General features: G+C 47.2%; 1 protein-coding gene across 1 annotated transcript in view; it reads right to left on the bottom strand.

Moving 5' to 3' along the window:
* Nucleotides 1–1,230: 1,230 nt before the first annotated feature.
* The window catches only part of ANKDD1A (ankyrin repeat and death domain containing 1A), a 55,418-nt gene continuing 35,795 nt past the window's right edge, over nucleotides 1,231–20,853 (bottom strand). Inside the window, 9 exon segments of the mRNA XM_061429879.1 lie at nucleotides 1,231–1,628; nucleotides 1,631–1,684; nucleotides 4,207–4,411; nucleotides 6,706–6,801; nucleotides 8,674–8,828; nucleotides 10,190–10,230; nucleotides 11,918–12,010; nucleotides 17,096–17,199; nucleotides 17,474–17,641. Coding sequence (XP_061285863.1) covers nucleotides 1,417–1,628; nucleotides 1,631–1,684; nucleotides 4,207–4,411; nucleotides 6,706–6,801; nucleotides 8,674–8,828; nucleotides 10,190–10,230; nucleotides 11,918–12,010; nucleotides 17,096–17,199; nucleotides 17,474–17,641 — 1,128 coding nt within the window. The 3' untranslated portion in view covers nucleotides 1,231–1,416.

The raw sequence follows: 20,853 nt of genomic DNA, 5'->3' as shown, positions 1-20,853 counted from the left end.
GCCTCTGGGAACCATCAAAATATACAAGTAAGCCATGAATGGAAACAGCTGTGTAGTAAGCACACCTTTCATAAAAGCCAGGGACTGAATTAAGGGCAGTCCTTTCATAAGGGATGGATGGAGACTTTCATCAGATAGGGGAGACAGATGGTGAATTTGACTCCAGACCTCTTGATTAGCTGCTTATCCACCCTGAGCCCAGCGTCTTCTCGAAAAGACATCCCTTGCATCTCAGGGGGCTGTTGCAAGGCTCCAATGAGATGCAGGAGATGAAATTGAGCTAAGAGCGGCCAAGGACTATACCTGTGGGAAGAGACTACCTACAAAACCTCAGACTGGCCTGTGAACCAATCCTGTGAAAAAGATGACAGACATTTGCCTGCTGGTCCTGCATGACTGTGGGTTTAAGTAGAAGCAGCTGGAGGTTTCTTAACAGTGATTATTTTTAGCCCTTAGGGAGTGGTCTTCCCCTGTTCAGCGGCCCTCACTCTGCGATCGCATGTTCCTTCCAGTTACATGGCTGTGCACCTAGGGTCCTCATTTGTTTTCTTCCTGAAGCTTTCTGCAGAAGACAAGAATCCTATTGCCCCTGCCTCTTGTTGCCTAACTGCTGCCTCACAAGGCTGGTTTGATGTTTTAATTGTCTGCCAGAGCTTGTGTTAAAAGAAGATACAACAATAATATTTAAGAATATGTTGGAAAAAGAACCAAGTCATCTCTAATTCTTCCCCTCTGAAATGACTGGTTTCCCACGTTGCATGTGGCAGCTGGTGAAGACCCACCATGCAGGGGACTTTCCCTTTGGCCCTCGACAGTATGCTATGAATGCTTTTCCTGTTGCCATGCTCCTCCATTACTATGGATGAATGCCTAGTACCCCATCCTGTGGTTGCCCTGTATATATATAAAATGCACCAGGCCAACAGACATTACAGAGTTGAAGCCTTTTCATCATGAGCTGATTTTGTGATTAATGAGGGATCATTACTAGAACCTGTTTTGCTGCTTGTCTGATGGTTCCACATGGTGCCTTGAATCCCAAACCCCCAAAAAAACTTTTGGGATTGACAGACTCAAATAGGTTGTGATGCCCTTAGAAATTTTATTTGATCAGATCTTAGTAGTTCAGCTCATCTTAAACCAGTTTTGGCCCATACGTCTTAATGTTTGTGAAAAACACCCCTGTAGGCTCTTCTCGCCTTACCCCAAACTGGGCGAGGGGTGGGGGTGGGGTGGGACATGGGATCAAAGCAGTATAGACAGCTGGATAGGAAGAGATTGTAGCTTCAGTGACCTTGGGGCTGTGAAGGTCACAGGGACCAGCTGGGACACCCTCTTTGCACAGACGGGGAGCCTGGGGCCCAGAGGGACTGTCAGTTGCCTGAGGCTCTGCCTGGGTTCCAGGAGGAGGAAGGGCTACGACCAGCAATCTGGAAGGTTCAGAGCCAGTGCTATGGCACTGTGGTCTGAGCAGCCTTGGAGGGCCTTGCTGCATTCCAGCAGGGCCTTGCTGGGGCCCAGAGCTGCCCTGAGCAGGAAGCAGGCAAGAAGGAGACACTTACCAGCCAGGTCCCTCCTGCCAATGGCCACGAGGCCCTTGAATAGTGCTCTGGTGGGGTTCTCACCACACCGTGTGGCCAGATGAGCAGCATGCGGTGCTCATGTTCCCCGTAGCTCCTGGTTCCTGAGGACCAGGGAGGGAGGGAGAGAGAGAAAAGGTGCCCACCCTGTCTGCTTTACCAGAGCCAGGTCTGAGCCCACCCTAACTTCCACCAGAACACCAGGCCCTTCTCCAGATTTCTGCAGAGCTCAGCCCAGAGATAGGGAGGGGAGGAGCAGCAGCCTCAGATGGTATGGGGGTGGGGTTTTGGGTCTGAGACATGAGGACCTCCCCAGCCCTAGACTTTCTCCTGATCATCCATTGTGTATCCTATTGGTGTCACTGGGAAAAGGGAAAGAACTAGCATTCACGGTGGCACCAAGATGCACTGTAGAGTGCGTCTCTCTGCTCACAACCACCTCTGCTCCGCACGCCGTTCTTCACCCTGCGCCCGTGGTTCTCAGCCATTGGTGCTCACTGGAAACACCTGGAGCCCTCAGCAAACACTCACACCTGGGCTCCTCTCCATCGCTGAGATTCCTTTGTACTTGGGAATGGGTGCGCCTAGGCACTGAGCGGTGCTAAGGCTTCCTAGGTGATTCCAGTGTTTGGAAAATAAGTGCCTACTCTCTTCAGTGCCTGTGGTAGCATTAACTTGTTATTAAACTGTGACCAGGTCAGCGCTCCCAGGTGGGGACAGAGGCTTTGGCACAGCCCTGGGGGCACAGTCATCATGTCCAAGTCAGTCATCCACTGCATCCCTGATGTTCTGGTGTCTGTGGGCCCCCAGCAGGCACCTCCTCCTGGTGTTGCCAGTGATATGCCCATGGTATGTTTCATTGACCCATTTATTCACTAGCCTTTGTCACCAGCCTTGTAATTCATCAGTGCTCTTTAATTGTCTAAGAAATCTGCATCTGTAACAGAGTTTACTTTTGGACTCCCGCTTCCCTGATAGCTCAGTTGGTAAAGAATCCGCCTGCAATGCAGGAGACCCTGGTTCAATTCCTGGGTCAGGAAGATCCGCTGGAGAAAGGATGGGCTACCCACTGCAGTATTCTTGGGCTTCCCCTGTGGCTCAGCTGGTAAAGAATCCACCTGCAATGCGGGAGACCTGGGTTCGATCCCTGGGCTGGGAAGATCCCCTGGAGAAGGAAAAGGTTATCCACTCCAGTATTCTGGCCTGGAGAATTCCATGGACTATACAGTCCATGGCGTTGCAAAGAGCTGGACGCACCTTTCATTTTCACTTTTGGACTCACTACTCTATCCACTACCCGATTTACACATGTGTATGTCAGGAATCTCTGTGTTAAATTTTTAGCTTTCTAAGTTGAGTTAGACCCTTTTTGCCTTTTTTCCCAGAGTATGTGTTTATATATTCCCTGTCTCTTCTTTCAGATGAACTGTAGAATCCCCAGGTGGCGCTAGTGGTAAATAACCCGCCCCAATGCGGGAGAACTAAGAGATGTGGGTTCAGCCCCAGGTTTGCGAAGATTTCCCCTGGAGAAGGAAATGGACCCACTCCAGTATTCTTGCCTGGAGAATCCCATGGGCAGAGGAGCCTGGCAGGCTGCTCTCTGTGGGGTCACAGAGTTGGACACGACTGAAGTGACTTAGCACACACACATGTAGAATCCTTTAGTCAAATTTCAAAAACGTCCTATCTTGATTTGATTAAAATTGAATGAGGGACTTCTCTGGTGGTCCAGTGGCTAAGACTCCATGCTCCTCTTGCAGGGGGGCCAGGTTTTGTCCCTGGTTGGGGAGCTAGATCCCACATGCCACAATTAAGACCCAGTACAGCCAAATAAATGAATATTAATAATACCAAGTAAAATAAAATTGGATCAAAGCTTTAGTTGGGGGGAAATTGATATCTACATGACACTTTTTTAGCTGGAAACACAGGAATGTTGTACCACTTACCAAGTCTTCTTTCAAATAATTTGTATTGTCTTACTCATGTCAAATAATTTGTCTTACTCATGTCACTCATATTTTAGAAACACACTACTGTAAGTGGTATATTTTTAAAAATACCTCTATATATTTTGTCCACTTCTTGATGGTATGGAGGAATACTATGGTGTTTATATATTTAATCATATTTAGCCCTTTCATTGAATTATTTTTTTCTAAGAATTTTTCTGTTGACTCTTCTGGACTTCCTATGTATATAATTATAGCATCTGAAATTAATAAATCTCTCTTCCTTTTCAATATTTACACTCTTTATTTCTATTTCTGTTTCATACCTCAATACCAGGGCCAAAATTTCCAAACAGATGTTAAATAATAGTGGCAACAACAGTTCCTTTCCTTTTTACAGGAAGTAAAGGAAGTGCCTTTAGCTTTGTAGGTGAACGATGGGTATCAGCTCAAGCTGACTCCTGAGGCATGTGAAGTTCACAGGTCAGTTGTGGAGGGAGGGGCAGAGGGCTCAGCCCGTGCAAAGGCCTGGGGAGGGAAGGAGCACACGGCATGTTGGAAATAGCATGTGACTTGGTGAGGATTTTCCCCTAGAAGCACAGGAAACTGAACACACCCCATGTGCCCCCACCCCTCCTCCTGGGCTGCTCTGGGGCACCGAGGTAAGGTGGTACCTGTCCACTGTTGCTCTATGGCGTGGATGTGGGCCTTGGTGAACTCCCAGCAGCACGCCAGCTTCTTCCACTTGTGGGGCCGCAGGTACTGGGAAGCCAGTTGCCACAGCACTGAGCAGAGAGGCTGCATTTCCCGCTGATGACCCTACTTAATAGTCAAACTCTTCCCAGAGGGGTTACAGATGTCCCTACACAAGAGGCGGTCCTGGGGCGCACATCCCAGAAGTACAGCAGCCATTCTGGGAAATCCCTGCTGGGCTCTCACTTGTTCCATGAGCCTGGACCCAGAACTGGCATCATCACAGACCTGGGGCTTAGTGTCCATTACTCTGGGTTTTGACTCTATGCCTAGCTTTGAGTGCTGGAACCTGAGCTGCTTACATATTTTTCCATCCAGAATTCCTTTCCTTACCTTCCTGTCTCTCAATCTCATTGCCATAGTCAAAAGAGCACCTGTGTGCCACCTCTTCCAAGAAGCCTTCCCAATTTTTCATTTGTGTTCTTATAGGAGGAGTGTCAGTAGAACACCTCAGCAATTGTGGCTAAAACTAGGCAAGCCAAGAATCAGGCACTAACTAAACTTGCTGAATGCCAACAAGTAGAGAAGGGCAGGTTACAGAATTCTTTCCATGCAAAGCAGGTGATAAAATGAGGCTGCCAAAATTATGTAGTAGCATAAGTTAAACCCACAAAAGCTAGACTGAAGCCAAAAAAAGCCCCTTGAAAAATGTGGATACTTAGATCTGGCTGCTGAAAAGCTCAGGTGAGTCCTGGCATCCGCAGCTTTGAACCTCACATCCTGGTAACAGTGTCTGGGAGGTGATGACCTGGGAGCTTTTCTCCCACGTGGGGTGGTAAGAATTGTTTCTATAGAACAGTGTTCTCAGCTGCATCTTAAATTGGAATCATCTGAGACCTTTAAGAACCACAGAAGCTAGGCTTTTACCTCAAGATTCTAGTTGAACTGGTTTAGGGGCAGAAAGGAGGGATTTGTGATTCTAACTGCACCACTGCCTTAGTGTTGAGAACTTTTAAAGCCTGAGGTGGATTAAGATTAGGCATAGAGATGAATCAGTTCATTTAATCATTTGTATTAATATTTGGGAGTAATCCGTTGTATGTAAAAAAGTTGTAATGTTTACGAGATGTGAAAGAGAAAAATCTTCTGATTCCTATGGAAATTTGTTATTGATTGATTGGTTTTGGGACAGTTATTTTTTTGAGAAGTGCAAGAGAATTTTACTGTTTGTATACAATATCGGAGGGCTCCCCAGGTGGCTCAGCAGTTAAGAGTCTGCCTACCAGTGCAGGAGACGCAGGTTTGATCCCTGGGTCAGGAAGATCCCCTGGAGAAGGAAATGGCAACCCACTCCAGTATTCTTGCCTGGGAAATCCCATGGACAGAGGAGCCTGGCAGGCCACAGTCCATGGGGTCACAAAGAAGGGGACACAACTTATTGACTAAACAACAACAATGATACAATATCAGAATGTCTATGACATTTAAGATTCACTTTATAGGTTTAATTTACTGGATTTAATGGAATAATTTAAGAATTTAGGAAGCATTTGAAGTGCTTAAAAAGAGAACCTATTCTATTAAATGTATTAATTCAGTTTAATATGTTTAAGGTAGTTTAATTAAGTTTAAACACAGGACCAAACTTTAAACAAAAGGCTTTCTTGAGGGACTTCCCTAGCTGTCCAGTAGTTAAGACCCCATACTTCCAATACAGGGAGTGTGGGCTTGATCCCTGGTCAGGGAGCTAGATCCCACATGCTGTGTGATGCAGCCATTTAAAAAAATGTCTTTCTCAAAAGTGACTGTTAAAATTTATTAGTTGTATAAATACAATAATAAGAATGTAAAAATAAATTTAAAAGTTTAAGGAAAACTAAGATTTAAATTTTGTAAAAAAAAATAGTATTAATTTCAAAACTGAAATAAATGCAAACTTTTATTTTCTGTATATAAAAACAACCACCAAAGGTAAACAAAAAACTCTCCACCCACCCCCATTTGTTGATGCTGGAACTGCAAATGCCTCACCTTACATTTGCTACTACTCTTTCCCAACTCCAGAGCAGAGATCCATAACGAATCCCAGCACACTTGGTCTCTGGGCTCAGAAAGTTGCTTGAATAGAACACCCCAACCCACAGTTCCAATCCCCTGGAGCTGACAGTGAGCTGGAACCAAACTGTCATTTCTTTATTCAGGCGTGTATGCATTCATCCATCAACGAGGAGCTAGAGCAGCGTCTACCAGTATCTCCACACTGGTATGGACCTCAGTCAGCCTTATTTCAGGTGGTTTGGGTGCTCACCCATCTCTTTATAATCTCAAAGAACCCTAGCGTTAGGTAAGACAGCAATTATCATTCCCTTGGAAACCAAGGGGTTCCTGAATTGGTCAGGGCTGAAGTTCAAAGCCAGCTCCACCTGAAGCCAGGGCTACACATTTCCAACACAGAGAGACCAAGCACGGGGTCTCAGGACCTTCTCCCATCTGTAGAAGTGATCGGCTTTTAGGATCCTGTCCACCAGGCTGCTGTGGTTGCTGTGGGCAGCCACTGACAGGGCAGTTTCTCCTTGCTGCAGGTGAGAAAGGAGACGGGAAGCCAGAGTCTGTACTCGAGGGTGTGTGGTGGTCTCTAGCTCTGACAACAAACCTTCCTGTCCAAAGCAAATGGTTTCCAGCAGTCTACACTGGAGGACAGAAACGTTTTCTGGGAGAAACTCCAGGTATGGACAGTCACAGTAGACTAAGGCAATAATAATAATTCTAGCAACCACCCCTTGTGTTCCTTTAGAATAGGAGGCCTTAGAGCTTAAAAACTCAGCCTATGGTTCATGTTGATGTATGGCAGAAACCAACACAATATTGTAAAGCAATTATCCTTCAATTAAAAATAAATAAATTAAAAAAAAACAACACCCAGCCTACATAACTCTTCAAGGTTGTCTGTGAGATCATGTTACCAGCCCCATTTCTCAGATGAAACTGAGACAGGCCTGGGACCTGGAAGACTTTGCTGCAACGCTTGCACCTGGACATACCACTCCTCAAGCAACAAAATACAAAGAAATTACATGAGACTAAAAATAACTACATGCAGGGACAGTTGGGGCAAATTCTGGACCCCAAAGATCAAAAGAGAACAAAAAGCCCAGCTACCACTTTTGAGGAGTGTGGAGCTAAAACAGAGGGTTAGGAGGGAAAGCAGGGTACTGCACATGCCCCCTGCACACAGCACCAGCTAAGCGGTGAGCCAAATACCTAAGCTACCCTCCAGCCCGACCTCTGGACACACCCCTGCCCTCAACCTGTATAAATAGAACAAACTTGCCCCACCTCACTTACCCCTGCTGTAGCAAGGGCCCCAATCTAGCCTTGTCTGAATTTCTTGTCTGGCCTCTAATCAATTTCTATCCACTGGGAAAGGCCAATAGCCTTTGTTGGTAACAAAACCAGAACCCAGAGAAGGGGCCTGGGCCCCTATGTCATATTTGCTTCCTCCCCTCAGTCTCCCAGCCCTTGGCTCTAGGCCTGTGGCACAAAGCTGGCCTCAACCACCTCCGGGGACCTTGGAAAGATGGGAAGCTCTTCTTTGAGCTTGGCCAGCTGTCTTGGGGCCCAGCTCAAAGCAGGAAGCCCTGCCCAGGTCTAGCCTCTGGGCTTGTTCCCTGCCCCCACCTCTTTCCCACACCATCCCAAGGGCTGGGCCATGTGTGCAAGGGCCTTTGCCCTCGTGAGCCCGTGATCTCCTCAGCCTCATACCAAGTCTTCAGGTCTTCTTGAATCTCTGGCCACCTGAGGAGTTGGCCACCCCAGAGGCACCATGACCCCAGAAGCTTCTGCAACCTTGTTTCACATGTAGGGACTTGTGGGGTGATGATGAACTGTCCCTCTAGTCTTCTCCCCCTCTCCCCAGCAGACAATTCAAGGAGCTCAAAGTCCGATGGAGCCCATGAAACAGAAGACAACTGTATCACAGACAAGGACCAAAAGAGGGGTGGCCCAAGTGCTGAGAGCCCTCAGAGGAGGCAGGGGAGGGTGATGGCGGGGCAGGAAGACTGCCTGGAGGAGGTGGCCTTTGAGCTGATATGTAACAGTGATATGAACACTCTGGAAGCAGGAGGCAATTGCCCAAGGTGAAGTTGTGAAAGCTGGAAAGGGAGGCTGGTTGTGAGCTGCTGCTGCTAAGTCGCTTCGGTCGTGTCTGACTCTGTGTGACCCCATAGACGGCAGCCCACCAGGCTCCCCCGTCCCTGGGATTCTCCAGGCAAGAACACTGGAGTGGGTTGCCATTTCCTTCTCCAATGCATGAAAGTGGAAAGTTAAAGTGAAGTCGCTATGTCGTGTCTGACTCTTAGCGACCCCATGGACTGCAGCCCACCAGGCTCCTCCATCCATGGGATTTTCCAGGCAAGAGTACTGGAGTGGGGTGCCATTGCCTTCTCCACCTTATCTCTTAGGTTTAAGTTAACCCCAGTGATGAGGAGCATCTCTGCTATGTCCCACCAGGCAAGTTGGAGGGGTGTCTGCTTCCTCTGGAGAAGAAGCCAAGGGAACAAAGAGCAGAAAAGAATGTAGAAAAGAATGTAGGCATGGTGTGTAGCTTAAAGCTGGGACAGGACCAAGGTGGAGCGGGGGTCCACTCCCAACTGGGTCTTAACAGAATTTCTCTCTAAGAAGTTATAAGGAAGGATAAACTGGGTTTAATCATAAACATACTACTCAGGAGAGAAAACTTAGTTAAAAAAAAAATAGAACAACAAAAAAAAATACCACTCACTAGCCCACCCACGAGTGAAGCGACTTAGCAGCAGCAGCAGCAGTAGCAGCCCACCCAGGTCAACCTCTGTTACAGTCTTAGCACATTTCTTCCAGTCTTTTGTTTAATGCAGTTATTTTTAGTTTTATGGCTTTACATATTTGAGATCATTCCATATTACATTTTGTATCTGTATAACTTTCTGTATATTACAAACTCAATACACACCATTTTTCATAGCTCCATAAAAGCCAATCTATGTCTGTACCATAATTTTATGCAGGAGACGCAGGTTCGATTCCTGGATTGGGAAGATCCCTGGGAGAAGGAAATGGCAACCCACTCTAGTATTCTTGCCTGGAGGATCCCATGGACAGAGGAATCTGGCAGTGTACAGTCTATGGGGTCACAAAAGTCGGACACAACCTAGCAACAAAACCACTACCACCATAATTTACCCAATCGCTTCTCTCTTATTAAGTATTTGGGCCCTTTTTGAAATGAAAACTGATACAGTGTTACAATGAATATCTTGGTGCGTGAGCTCAGTATATTTCTTGAGGCTCAATTTTCAACTGTGCAAATACTGTTTTAAAGATACTTAAAATTAAGACGAAATAAAACCAGTAGCTCAATACATATAGGCTATTGTTTTAAATGAACATAAAGGGACCTTAGAGATGAGGTAAAAACTGGAACCTAGGGAGGTATAGTAAATTCTCTGGGAAAAATTGGTTACTAAAACTAAATCTAGACCTTGAGTAGTATAATATTGTATGATTACGAGCTACCACTTACATATCACTTGCTATGCGATAAGTGTTTCACTTATATTACTGTGTTTAATCCTTACAGCAGCCCTGTGAAAATTAGATACTCATTATCATCACTGTTTTACTAATGGAGAAAGAAAAGCTCAGAGAAATGGAGTGGCTTGCCCAGGTCACACAGCTGGTAAATGTCAGAGTCAGAATCAAATCTAGCTTTCTCCTCCAAAACCTAAGTTATGGATCACAGAACACTGTGGCTACCTTAGTGGTAGAAAAGCAGACAGTTTTGAATCAGAATAGCAGAGTTCAAATTTGATCTTTCTACATAATAGTGTAGAACCATGATCTATTTTTCCATATGGAAAACCCAACTTTAGCCAATCCAGTACTTACCTCTCTGAGCCTGTTTTCACGCCTGTGAAATGAGAATCGTACTTGACCACTTGATCGTACTTGCTGTGAAATGCCTGGTTGTTCTGAGAGACAATTTTAAAAAATTATGGTTCTGATTGTTTCTTCCTTCACTTGCTTCCAGCTCAGTTCTCGTTTCATTGCACTCTGCTGCCTCTACTTGATGTCACATTACATTCAGCAGCTAATGAGTTTGTTTCTTGCCTTCAAATTTCAGTGGTCCTGTGAATGTATGTATAAGATATCATGATTTCACCCATCCTTAATTTGCTGTAGGTTGCCATTGAGATAGGCTAGAACTTATTCCATGTCCCTGAATTTCTAGGAATCTTTATTTTAATTTGTTTATTTTTTAGGTGGCTACCAGGCATCTGTAGCAGAAGCAGGCTGAAGGAAACCTGGTCTCCAGGATCCCAACACAGAGATTTCTCTGAAAGGTGAAATGAAATAGATCTATCGTTTTTATTAGCATTTAGGTGCCAGACACTATTCTATGTCATACAGATTAATTTTTATATATCTCACAACAACATATCGTCACTTCAGAAGTGAGGAAATTGAGGCACAAAGAAGGAAAATTATTTGCCCAAGGTCACATTACTAGTAAGTGATTAAGTCAGAACTAGAACTATGCAGTCTGACTCTAAAGTATATCCTTAACATGTATGGTATTTTACACTTCCTCTAAGAAGAAACAAAGATCTTGGTTAATATGCACTGAACTCAGATGGTGTCAAGTGGGATTTTGACCTGATGTCACGTTCCTTTCTCTTCAACCCATTGTGAGTTGGTCCCCACCATCCAGTGAAATTGCACTTGGCATGGTCACTGTGAACTCTAGGTTGCCAATTGCAATATTTTTTTATCTCATTTTACTCAACAACTTACCAACTGTTACGGACTGAATGTTTGTGTCACCTAAAATTCATATGTTGAAATTCAAACTCCCATGTAATAGTATTAGGAGGTGGGGCCTAGGGGTGATTAGGTCATGAGGGCAGTGTCCTCATGAATGTGATTGACATTTCCTTTATAAAAAGAAATCCAGAGAATTCTTTGCCTCTCTTGCTTTCTCTGCCATGTAAGGATATAAGAAAATGGTTGTCTGCAGCCTGGAAGAGGATTCTCACCAGAACCATGTTGGCATCCTAATCTTGGACTTCTGCCTCCAGAATTGTGAGAAACCAATTTCTGTTGTTTATAAACCAGGCAGTGTATGGTATTCTTTTTTTAATTAAAAAATAATAATATTAAAAAAAAAAAAATAAAGATACATGTTATATTCTGTCAAATTGCTTTCCACTACTAGTGGTTGTGGATGGTGGCCCTGAGGATTGTGTGATTAGAGGGTAGATTGTGGGGATGGGGGTTTTAAAACGATTCTGACCGATCACAACTTCAGGACTCAGAGGCCTTTTGTTATCCAAGACGAACCCAGTCACTGCTGCCCTGGTAATTTCCCCTAAGTGGGGGAAAACAAAAATCCATGAAAGGAAAAGGCTAAATATAGGAAGATGTTTACTTTAGTGTTCTATATATCATGACAAAAACTTGGGAACACCCAAATGCTCAACATAGAGGAATGGTTAATAAAATGTTGCTACCTTCAACAAATATTCAAACAGCTTTTTACAAGCTAAGAAAGCAATTCCTCAACTCTGGGCCTGGCTGGTAGACCACAGCCAAACTCAGCCAGCCTGGGAGGGTGCCCAGAGATGCCATGGGGCCCGGATGGTTTCTGTAGCCACTTACATTGTCAACAGCGTCCAGATCACAGCGGCGTCCATAAGGACCTGCCGCAGGCCAGTGACGTGCCTCAGCGAGGTGCACAGGAGTGGCGCCCTGCTGCGGGGGGAGACACAGACCAATTGATGGGTCCCTCCCAGGACTGCCCAGCTGCAGGCTGGTGCTAGAAGATGGGAGTTAGGAGGAGTGCAGACAGTGCTTCTGAGTATGGCCTCTCTCGCTTCTCAGGCAACATGAGTGGCCTAAAGCATTTACAGCCCAAAGCCTGAATTCCTGGGGCCCACTGCTGATCTCAGGGTGGGAGGGAGCCCGAAAGACCTTGATGTACCAAGCATTCACCACGCAACTTTGGGCAAGTCACCCTGCTTCTCTGCTACTCTTCATCCGGCAAGTGACACCTGCTGCAACGAGCAGCAAGGTCCTTTCTAGGAACGCCACCTTAAAATTCTCTGATAACTCATTTACTTTCCAGGAACCTAGCAAACATACAGGAATGGTATTCTTATTTAGTACTTTAATCTCACAAATGAGAACACTTACTGAGTTCATAAAACTAACATGACTCACCCAAGGACACATAACTAATAGAGACCTTGTGTTATTGGACTTTCTACCCCCAGCGTCTAGGTAGGTGCCGAACAACTATTTATGTATGTAATCAATGAATGAGAGAGCCATCCAGGACCAGAACATAGGTCTCACTCCAAGCCCAACAGGCACCCAAGGCCTCACTCAGGTCTGGAGGATTCCATCCCCAGTGGCTCCCTGTGAACACTGACTCCATGACGAAGTGGGGACACTGCCACAGCACCCTGCTGTCTAGGTGTACAGTGACGCACATATAGTGGGACAGGACAAAACCAGAAAAATCAGTGGTATAGATCGATACTATTAATAACTGTGGAAAACACCCTCACATAATGAGCAATCAAAGGTTATAGAACAGAACACACACACACACAACAAAAATACTCACAACTACCATTACTAGTTTTGGCCAGGAAAAAAGCAGTTTATGGATATCAGAAGATTTAACCTATATGATTATTTGTAGGCAATGTGATTGTATATTTAGATGTGTTAAAATAGCTACTATACCTCAAGCAAAAAAAAAAAAAAAACCTCTAGCAAAATTAATGAAAAGTCATACAGAAGATAAAAATACCAGAATCAATAACATTCCTATATTGAATCCCTACAAGAAATGACATGTTTTAAAAAGATAGTCTATTCACAATGACAGTCAAAATATATAAAGTACCTAAGAAGAGTATAATTGGAAATGACTATTACAAAGTCAAATGAAAAACCATAAGACACCACTGAAAGATATAAAACAGACATAAAGGAAATGGCAAGACATGTTCCTAGTGAAAAAATAAAATATCGCAAAGATGACCATTTTAGCTTATATTATTTACAGACTTAGTGTAATCCCAAACCCAAACTGCAAATAAATGCCAAAAAGTATTCTAAAATGGGCTTCCCAGGTGGCACTAGTGGTAAAGAACCCGCCTACCAATGAGGAGATGTAAGAGACGTGGGTTTGATCTCTGGGTCAGGAAGATCCCCTGGAGGAAGGCATGGCAACCTACTCCAGCGTTCTTGCCTGGAGAATCCCATGTACAGAGGAGCCTGGCGGGCTATGGTCCATAGGGTTGCAAAAGAGTCGGACACGACTGAAGCGACTTAGCACATCACAGTATTCTAAAACGCATCTAGAAAAAAATTTAAAAACCCAGGAAAAACTGCCACAGAATTTCAACAGATCATTGCTAAATAACTGTGAAATTAAAATAAGGTCAAAAGAAGGTCTGCTGTGTGAGTGAATGGGAAGACATGGGAAACTGGCTCAAAGAACTATTCAGATGATCTGGGAAACCTAGTGGAGCTATAATGGTGGCTTTCCAGGAAGCAGCAGACCACAGAGATAGAGTAACCAAGGAGGCTGTTTACGGCCTTCATCCTCCTAGAAACAGGTGCGAGGGCTTGTGGTCGAAAAAGGGAGTGGCAAGAGATCGGTATTGCTTTTCATTGTCTTACACATTATTTATAAAAACCAAAAGAACCAAAAAGAACAAAAGGATCTAGTGAGATGCCTTCTTCCCACCATTATCCCACCACATCCATCTGCTCGGTTCTCCCCACTCCCATAGTAACATCTTATAAAGCCACTGTACAATACACTAACCAGAATACTCACATTGATAATACCCGTCTTACTCAGATCTCCCCAGTTTCACTCCCAGTCATTTGTATACATGTGTATTTTATGCAATTTTTTCATTAATGGATACACATGTAGGTTCATGTATCCGTTACATAGTCAAGATACAGCAGCATTCCATCACCACATGGGTCGCCTGTGTTCTCCTTTTCTAACCACACCCTCCTCCCTCCTCTGCCCCTGTCCCACCCTTAGCAATCACTAATCTGTTCTCCATGTCTGTTTTGAGCAGCAAGTCATGGGAGACTCTTCAGTGTGCCCCGCTTTCATCCACACCCCACACTTACGTGATCAGCCACGTTACCACTGCCTCCTGCCTGGATGACTGTGTCCTTGGAGCCACCGAGGGCTGCATAGTGGAGGCAGCTCTGCTTTTTTCTAGAAGGAAACAGGCATCAGTGCAGCATCCCCAGGACCCCTCACAGTGGGGTTTACAATGCACTCTGGGATTCATTATTCCATTCACAACTCACAACCCCCCATCCCGGGACTATTATCCCCATTAAACCCAAAGGAGGGAGAAATCAGTGACTTGCCCAGGCCTGGCGACTAGTAAAAGGACCACGCTATGGTCTCAGGATTTTCCTTGCCTCCAGTCACAGACTCTGGAACAAAAGCCAAAAGCCTTCACAATTCCTGAGCCAGTGCAGAGAAAAGACTCTGAGAAGATGGTTTTCAAAGAGGGGGACTGACAAGATCTGCAGTACAAGGCAAACCCCACCCAGCATGTACTATCCAGCTGGAGCTGGTGTCAGCGGGTCCACAGAGGAGATTGGCAGGGCCAGAGCGAGGGCTTTCATGGGCCTTCATCTCAGAAGGTCCCGCTAAGCGACCAGCTGTCCCAGGTTGCTCTGGACTGAAGGCTTCCTAGAATGTGAGACTCTCTGTTTTAAAATCGGGACAGTATGAGGCAAACCAGGATGAGTTGGTCACCCTGCCAAAGTCTTGTCTAAGCGAGTGCACACGGTGGGTGGGAACCCATCCACCTCCTGGTGGGAAATGCAAGCCCTTTGGGTTGGCTGCTCCTCTGAGACTCTGCTACATGACCTTGCGAGGCGGGGGTAGGGGAGTGGGGGGCTGGGGAATGGAGGAGGTGGGGGGCTGGGCAGGAATGTTGGGATGAATCACGCACGAGGCCCAGGGAGGTGGGCACCTCTAACCACCAATGACCACCAGCTGGACTTGACCTCCCAAGCCTCTTAAACTCCTGTGCTGTTACTGCTGGGGAGGCGCCATGGCATGTAGCATCCTTGCTCCTCCCAGTGCCTACTGCTGGGCACAGAGAGAGGGCCTTGCTAATGGATGACCATAATTGGGTGCCTGGGGGCAGCCAGGTTCCTTCTCAGGGTTGTCCTGCTCCCTCCGACACCCCAGGGATAGTAGTCTCCAAACTTGCCAGGGGCGTTTTGCAAATTAAATGTTTTGTGGCTTATAAAAGCATTATTGGCCCCCCAGAAAGGGAATTCCTTGGTGGTCCAATACGTGAAAGACTGCTTTCACTGCCAGGGCTGTGCTTCAGTTTCTAGTTGGAGAACTGGGATCCGGCGGACCACGTGGCATGGCCAAAATAATACTAATACTAATAATAAAGCATTATTTACATTTGAGGGCAGTTAGAAGGCGATGGCACCCCACTCCAGTACTTTTGCCTGGAAAATCCCACGGACGGAGGAGCCTGATAGGCTGCAGTCCATGGGGTTGCAAAGAGTCGGACACGACTGAGCGACTTCACTTTCACTTTCCAGAGTCACACCCAGGCCTCAGCTTTGATTGCTGGGGTGGGCAGGCACAGCTGGAGACACACCCCCACCCCACCCACACTGGGCAAGGCAAACCTGTCAGGCCTCGAGCTCTGGAATCAGAGAAATAGGCTTCTCAGACTCAGCTTTGCTCCTTACTAGTGGCACCGCACTCCAGTACTCTTGCCTGGAAAATCCCATGGGCGGAGGAGCCTGGTGGGCTGCAGTCCATGGGGTCGCTAAGAGTCGGACACGACTGAGCGACTTCACTTTCACTTTTCACTTTCCTGCATTGGAGAAGGAAATGGCAACCCACTCCATGTTCTTGCCTGGAGAATCCCAGGGACGGGGAAGTGGTGGGCTGCCGTCTATGGGGTCGAATAGAGTCGGACACGACTGAAGCGACTTAGCAGCAGTAGCAGCAGCAGCTTGTGCCCTGGGAAAGTCAGTGAACCTTTCTCATCTGTAAAATGGGGGAAATTTTTCTGAGATAATATTCAATCATTATAAAAGGGCTTTGTGAACTATCAACTATCCAACAATAAGACTCTAATGGGTACTGAGCTCCTATTAAGTTCCAGGCACTACACTAGGTATTTAGCCCTCACGGCAACGTAAAAAAGTAAGTATATATTATGGGCTTCCCTGGTGGCTCAAAGAATCTGCCTGCAACGCAGGGGACATAAGTTCGATCCCCGGGTCAGGAAGATCCCCTGGAGAAGGGAATGACTACCCACTCCAGTATTCTTGCCTGGAGAATTGCATGGACAGAGGAGCCTGGCAGGCTACAGCCCATAGGTTGCAAAGAGTCAGACACAATGAGCAATTAACACACACACACAAGTATATATCATCTTCTATTTATAGCTTGGAAAAGAGGCTCAGAGAGGTTGAGTAACCTGCCCAAGGTCACAGAGTTCAGCAGGAGAGAAGCCAAGTCCAGGACCTGAGCCTGCTGCCTCATAGCAGCAGGTGCCTCACACCACGTTCAGGAATTATTGTGGCTGCTACAGTCACAGCCGACACAGTCACAGCTCGGCAGCTGAGGACCACGCTTGTCCTGAGGGGGCGCAGCTACCTGGGTGAGGGTGTCCCCACCCCTAGGGGGAGCTGCACACAGGGGAGGTGGATCCCTTCGGCAGCTGCGTTAAGGGCGGTCAGACCTTCCTGAAACAGAGGAGTGGTGGGAGGGCGGCGGGAGGCCGAGGCAGAGCTCACCACTCTTGCTGGGGCTGCCGGGCTCTTTGAGCTCTCGCCTCTCTGCTCCAGCAGATGATGGCCTGGTTATCCATGGCGTCCTGAGCCCCACGCCCGATTCTCACCTGGAGGGGCATTTGGTGCACTCAGTCCCTCCCCCACGGCTCTGCTCGTGTCTCCTCACCCTCCTGTCTCTGTTCCCCCCTGCTCCACCCTGGTCATGTGACCTCTCGCTCCTTTAAACACACAGGGTTATAAGGACTTCTCCATAATCCCTGATGCCCAGTTTTTCTCTGAGCCTGGAGCTTTGTGCTGCCACTCATCTTTTCCAGGCGGGCTGTTAGTCTGAGAACATGTCCTTGTTCTTGGTTCCAAGGCCCCCGCCGGGAGAAATCAGACAGCACCATGGGCTGTGGGCTCCTGAAAGGCAGGGGACAAGTCAACGTCACACATCTCTGCCTCTGCCAGGTGGTGACTCACCGCATTCTGCTCCTTCAGGTCCAGCCTGACGGCCACGAGTCACTGCAGCACAGCCAGGTGGGCGGCCAGGTGAAGGGCTGTGTTGCCCTACTGTAAGGAGAGGGGCTCCTGAAGGGTTGGTGGGATCACCACACTGGCAGGTCCTGGGGACCCGTTGGAGCGGAGGTCCAGAGAGGGGTGACACGTCCAGCGTGACGGAGCAGGTCTGTGACAAGCTATAGCTCTGCTGGACCAATGCCACTCTGCTCGGAGAGCTGTGCCCCAAACTACCAAAAACCAGGGGCATTTTCAAGGACCAGGTTCTCATCTCTTTTTTCACAGTTTAAGATAGACACATTACTTTAAAAAACAACAACAACAAATCCCTATTTTCCATTCTCCAGGTTAAAGCTGGTCCCAACTCAGTGAGCCCAGATCTATGCCTTTCCTCTAATCAGGCCATAGCCCCAGAGATTCTCCTTGTACTCAGGCTGTGCCTGGCGGCCGCATGGCCCAATCTCTCACCTCCTACATCTGTTCTAGATGTTAGCTTCTTACTGAATAGCACAGCCCACCCTGACCATGCGATTGAAAATTGCACCTTCCTCCTGATCCCCTTATCCTGCTCCACTGTTCCTTTCCCCCCATAGCGCTGACCACCTAACACCCTCTACCAGCTACTTGTATATTATATTTATTGTTTATTGTCTGAACCTCTTGGCTGGAACAGAAGTGCCACAAAGGCAAGGATTTCTGTCTTATTTTATTCTCTAAAGTTTTCCCAAGTTCCTAGATTAGGGCCTGGGGCACACGGGAGATATTTGTTCTGTAGATGTTTGTTCAATAGTAAATAACGGACACGCAGAACCTGACCTGTGTCTCCTGGAACTTGAGAGCAGCCTCACCCTTGAGAAGTCTCAAGGTGACAGTGACAGAGCCGTGGCAGATGACTCCACTGGGCGGGCAAAGGACACAGTGTCCCTTGTGTGGGAAGTGGCCTCACTGAGGGCAGACTGCTGGGGGTCATCCTTAGAGAGATCTTGCTTCAGGAGGGTAAGAGGCCCCAGGGAAGAGGAGGCAGCCCGGGACATGGTATGTCCCTACAGGGGAGCCACAGAGGGAGCCAGGGCAAAGACCCTGGAGTCACAGACAAAAGCATCCCAAAGGGAAGACTCAGCTTCAGCCATTCATCATGTCCAGGAGGCGGTGAGAACAATTGAGCTGAACCAGTTAAGGGGGCCTTTTGGCTCAAGGGCTCCCCTCTGCCCTGGCCCCAGGAAGGAAGTCAATTTAGGGACTTCTCTGGTGGTCCAATGGTTAAGAACCTGCCTTCTTCCAATACAGAGGACTCGATTCCTGGTTGAAGAACTAAGATCCCACATGCCATGGGGCCATTAAGCCCAAGTGGCATAACTACCGAGCCCACACACTCTGGAGCCCATGCACCACAACCAGAGAAGCCCACGCACTGCAACGAAGACCCAAATCAGCCAACAGGAAAAAAAAGACACACAAAAACAGACATTCAGTTTAGGCACAGATCTTTTAAGGACCCAGTGAAGATGTGAACACGGACTTAAAGTAGTTAAGCCATCCCCCACCCCCATGATAGATCCACACATACACAAACTATCTTACGGGGTCAAAGATGAAACATTTACATTTCCTTTATGATCGTCATCAGATTATACTAATATGTAAAACTAATTTTAGAAAATCCCCTGACCACTTGGTTCTACTTCTTTCCCACTTGCTGCCGCAGGCGAGGACCAGGCTGTGGGTGATGTAGCCGCAGTGTGAAGCCTCTGTGTTCAAAGAGGCAGGAAGGAAGTGGGTGAACTGTGGGGGCCCGGTATGTGCCCTGTGGAGACAGGCCAGGGCTTCCCTCTTCCTTCTGGATTATAAATATCTACTTCCTGTCCTTTGAAGCTACAGGTGGCAGGGAACCCCTAACAGGGCCTCACCCTCTGCCCAGGCAGGGCAGGGAGCTGGGCGGAAGGAGGCCATGGCCTTGGGCCTGAACTCTCCCCTCCCGCTGAGGGGACGTCCAGCCTCTCCTCCTCTATGGGGCCCTGTTAGCATCTCCTTGCTGTTTCCCAGGGAATTAGTCACTGTCTCTGGGCTCCCAAAACCTCTCTGCCACAGCACCTGCAGTGTGACTTGCATTGTCATCCGTTCTAACAGGTCTGTCCTGCTATGCAGGCTGGGGGTGGGGGTCGGGGGTTGTAGCAGGAGTCAGACCTCCAGGGGCTCAAAGTCTTGAAAAGCTGACTGTGCCCTCTCCCCCAATGAAATTCAAAATGAGAGCACTCCTCAGTGGAAAATATTAATACAACACTTAACGTGCATGCATGCTCAGTCGTATCTGACTCTTAGTGATCCCCATGGACTGTAGCCCACCAGGCTCCTCTGTCCATGGGATTCTCTAGGCAAGAACACTGGAGTGGGTCGCTATGCCCTCCTCCAGGGGATCTTCCCGGCACAGGGATTGAACCCATGTCTCTTATGTCTCCTGCATTGGCAGGCGGGTTCTTTACCACTAGCGCCACCTGGGAAGCCCTACCCTTAACAGGGCATGCAATTTTAAAAGCTGTTTTCTAGAATTTCTGATTGCAAGATTCTGTGTAAATTCATCAAAGCTGAATTTTTCTTGCTTTCTGGTTTTGGTGTTCCTGCTCTCCTGGGGCCCTGAAAACATTTTTTTTTTGGCTTCCTGGGTAGATGTGTCCTGGCAAGAGTTGTCCTTTACTGTTCTCTGTATTCCACCTTCCTGGCTCAGGGCCTAGCCCAGAGCACAGCCCATATTTCTGAAATGAAGTACATCTGCCTGACCTGAATCTTGGAATCTGACTTGGCCTTTTTATCCTAGAAAGATGAGTGTGGGCAGACAAATCTGATGCAGATCCCCAGGGCTCAGGGCCCCAGGAGGCAGCATGGAGAGAGGGAGAAGCACAGGGGCAGGCATCAGGATGCTGGTTGCAAACCCCAGCTTGACTCTAGTTTTGCTGTGTGACCTTGGTTAAAGTATCCCCCTCTCTGGGCCTCATCAGTAAAATGAGAAGGTTGAACAGGCCCTTCAAGGACATCTTCCAGCTCTAAGATCCTGTGGTCCATTGGTCTGTGAGCTTTGTCACTGGCTTATAAATAGGACTCCTTGTATCCTGGCCAAGCATATTTATCAGAAAATTAACAATGGAATTCCTCCCTTTGTTGGAAGCACTGTTTAGAATTTGCGGCAATGTATTTGCCTATTGATTCACAATGGTCCATTGATACAAGTCATCTGCAGAGTGGTCACCTTAGGTCCCCACCCCTCATCG

The sequence above is a fragment of the Bos javanicus genome, chromosome 10 (assembly GCF_032452875.1).
Source record: "Bos javanicus breed banteng chromosome 10, ARS-OSU_banteng_1.0, whole genome shotgun sequence".
In the NCBI taxonomy this organism is placed as follows: domain Eukaryota; kingdom Metazoa; phylum Chordata; class Mammalia; order Artiodactyla; family Bovidae; genus Bos; species Bos javanicus.
The sequence above is the reverse complement of the archived record's forward strand: the minus strand, read 5'-3'. Positions and strand labels throughout refer to the sequence as shown.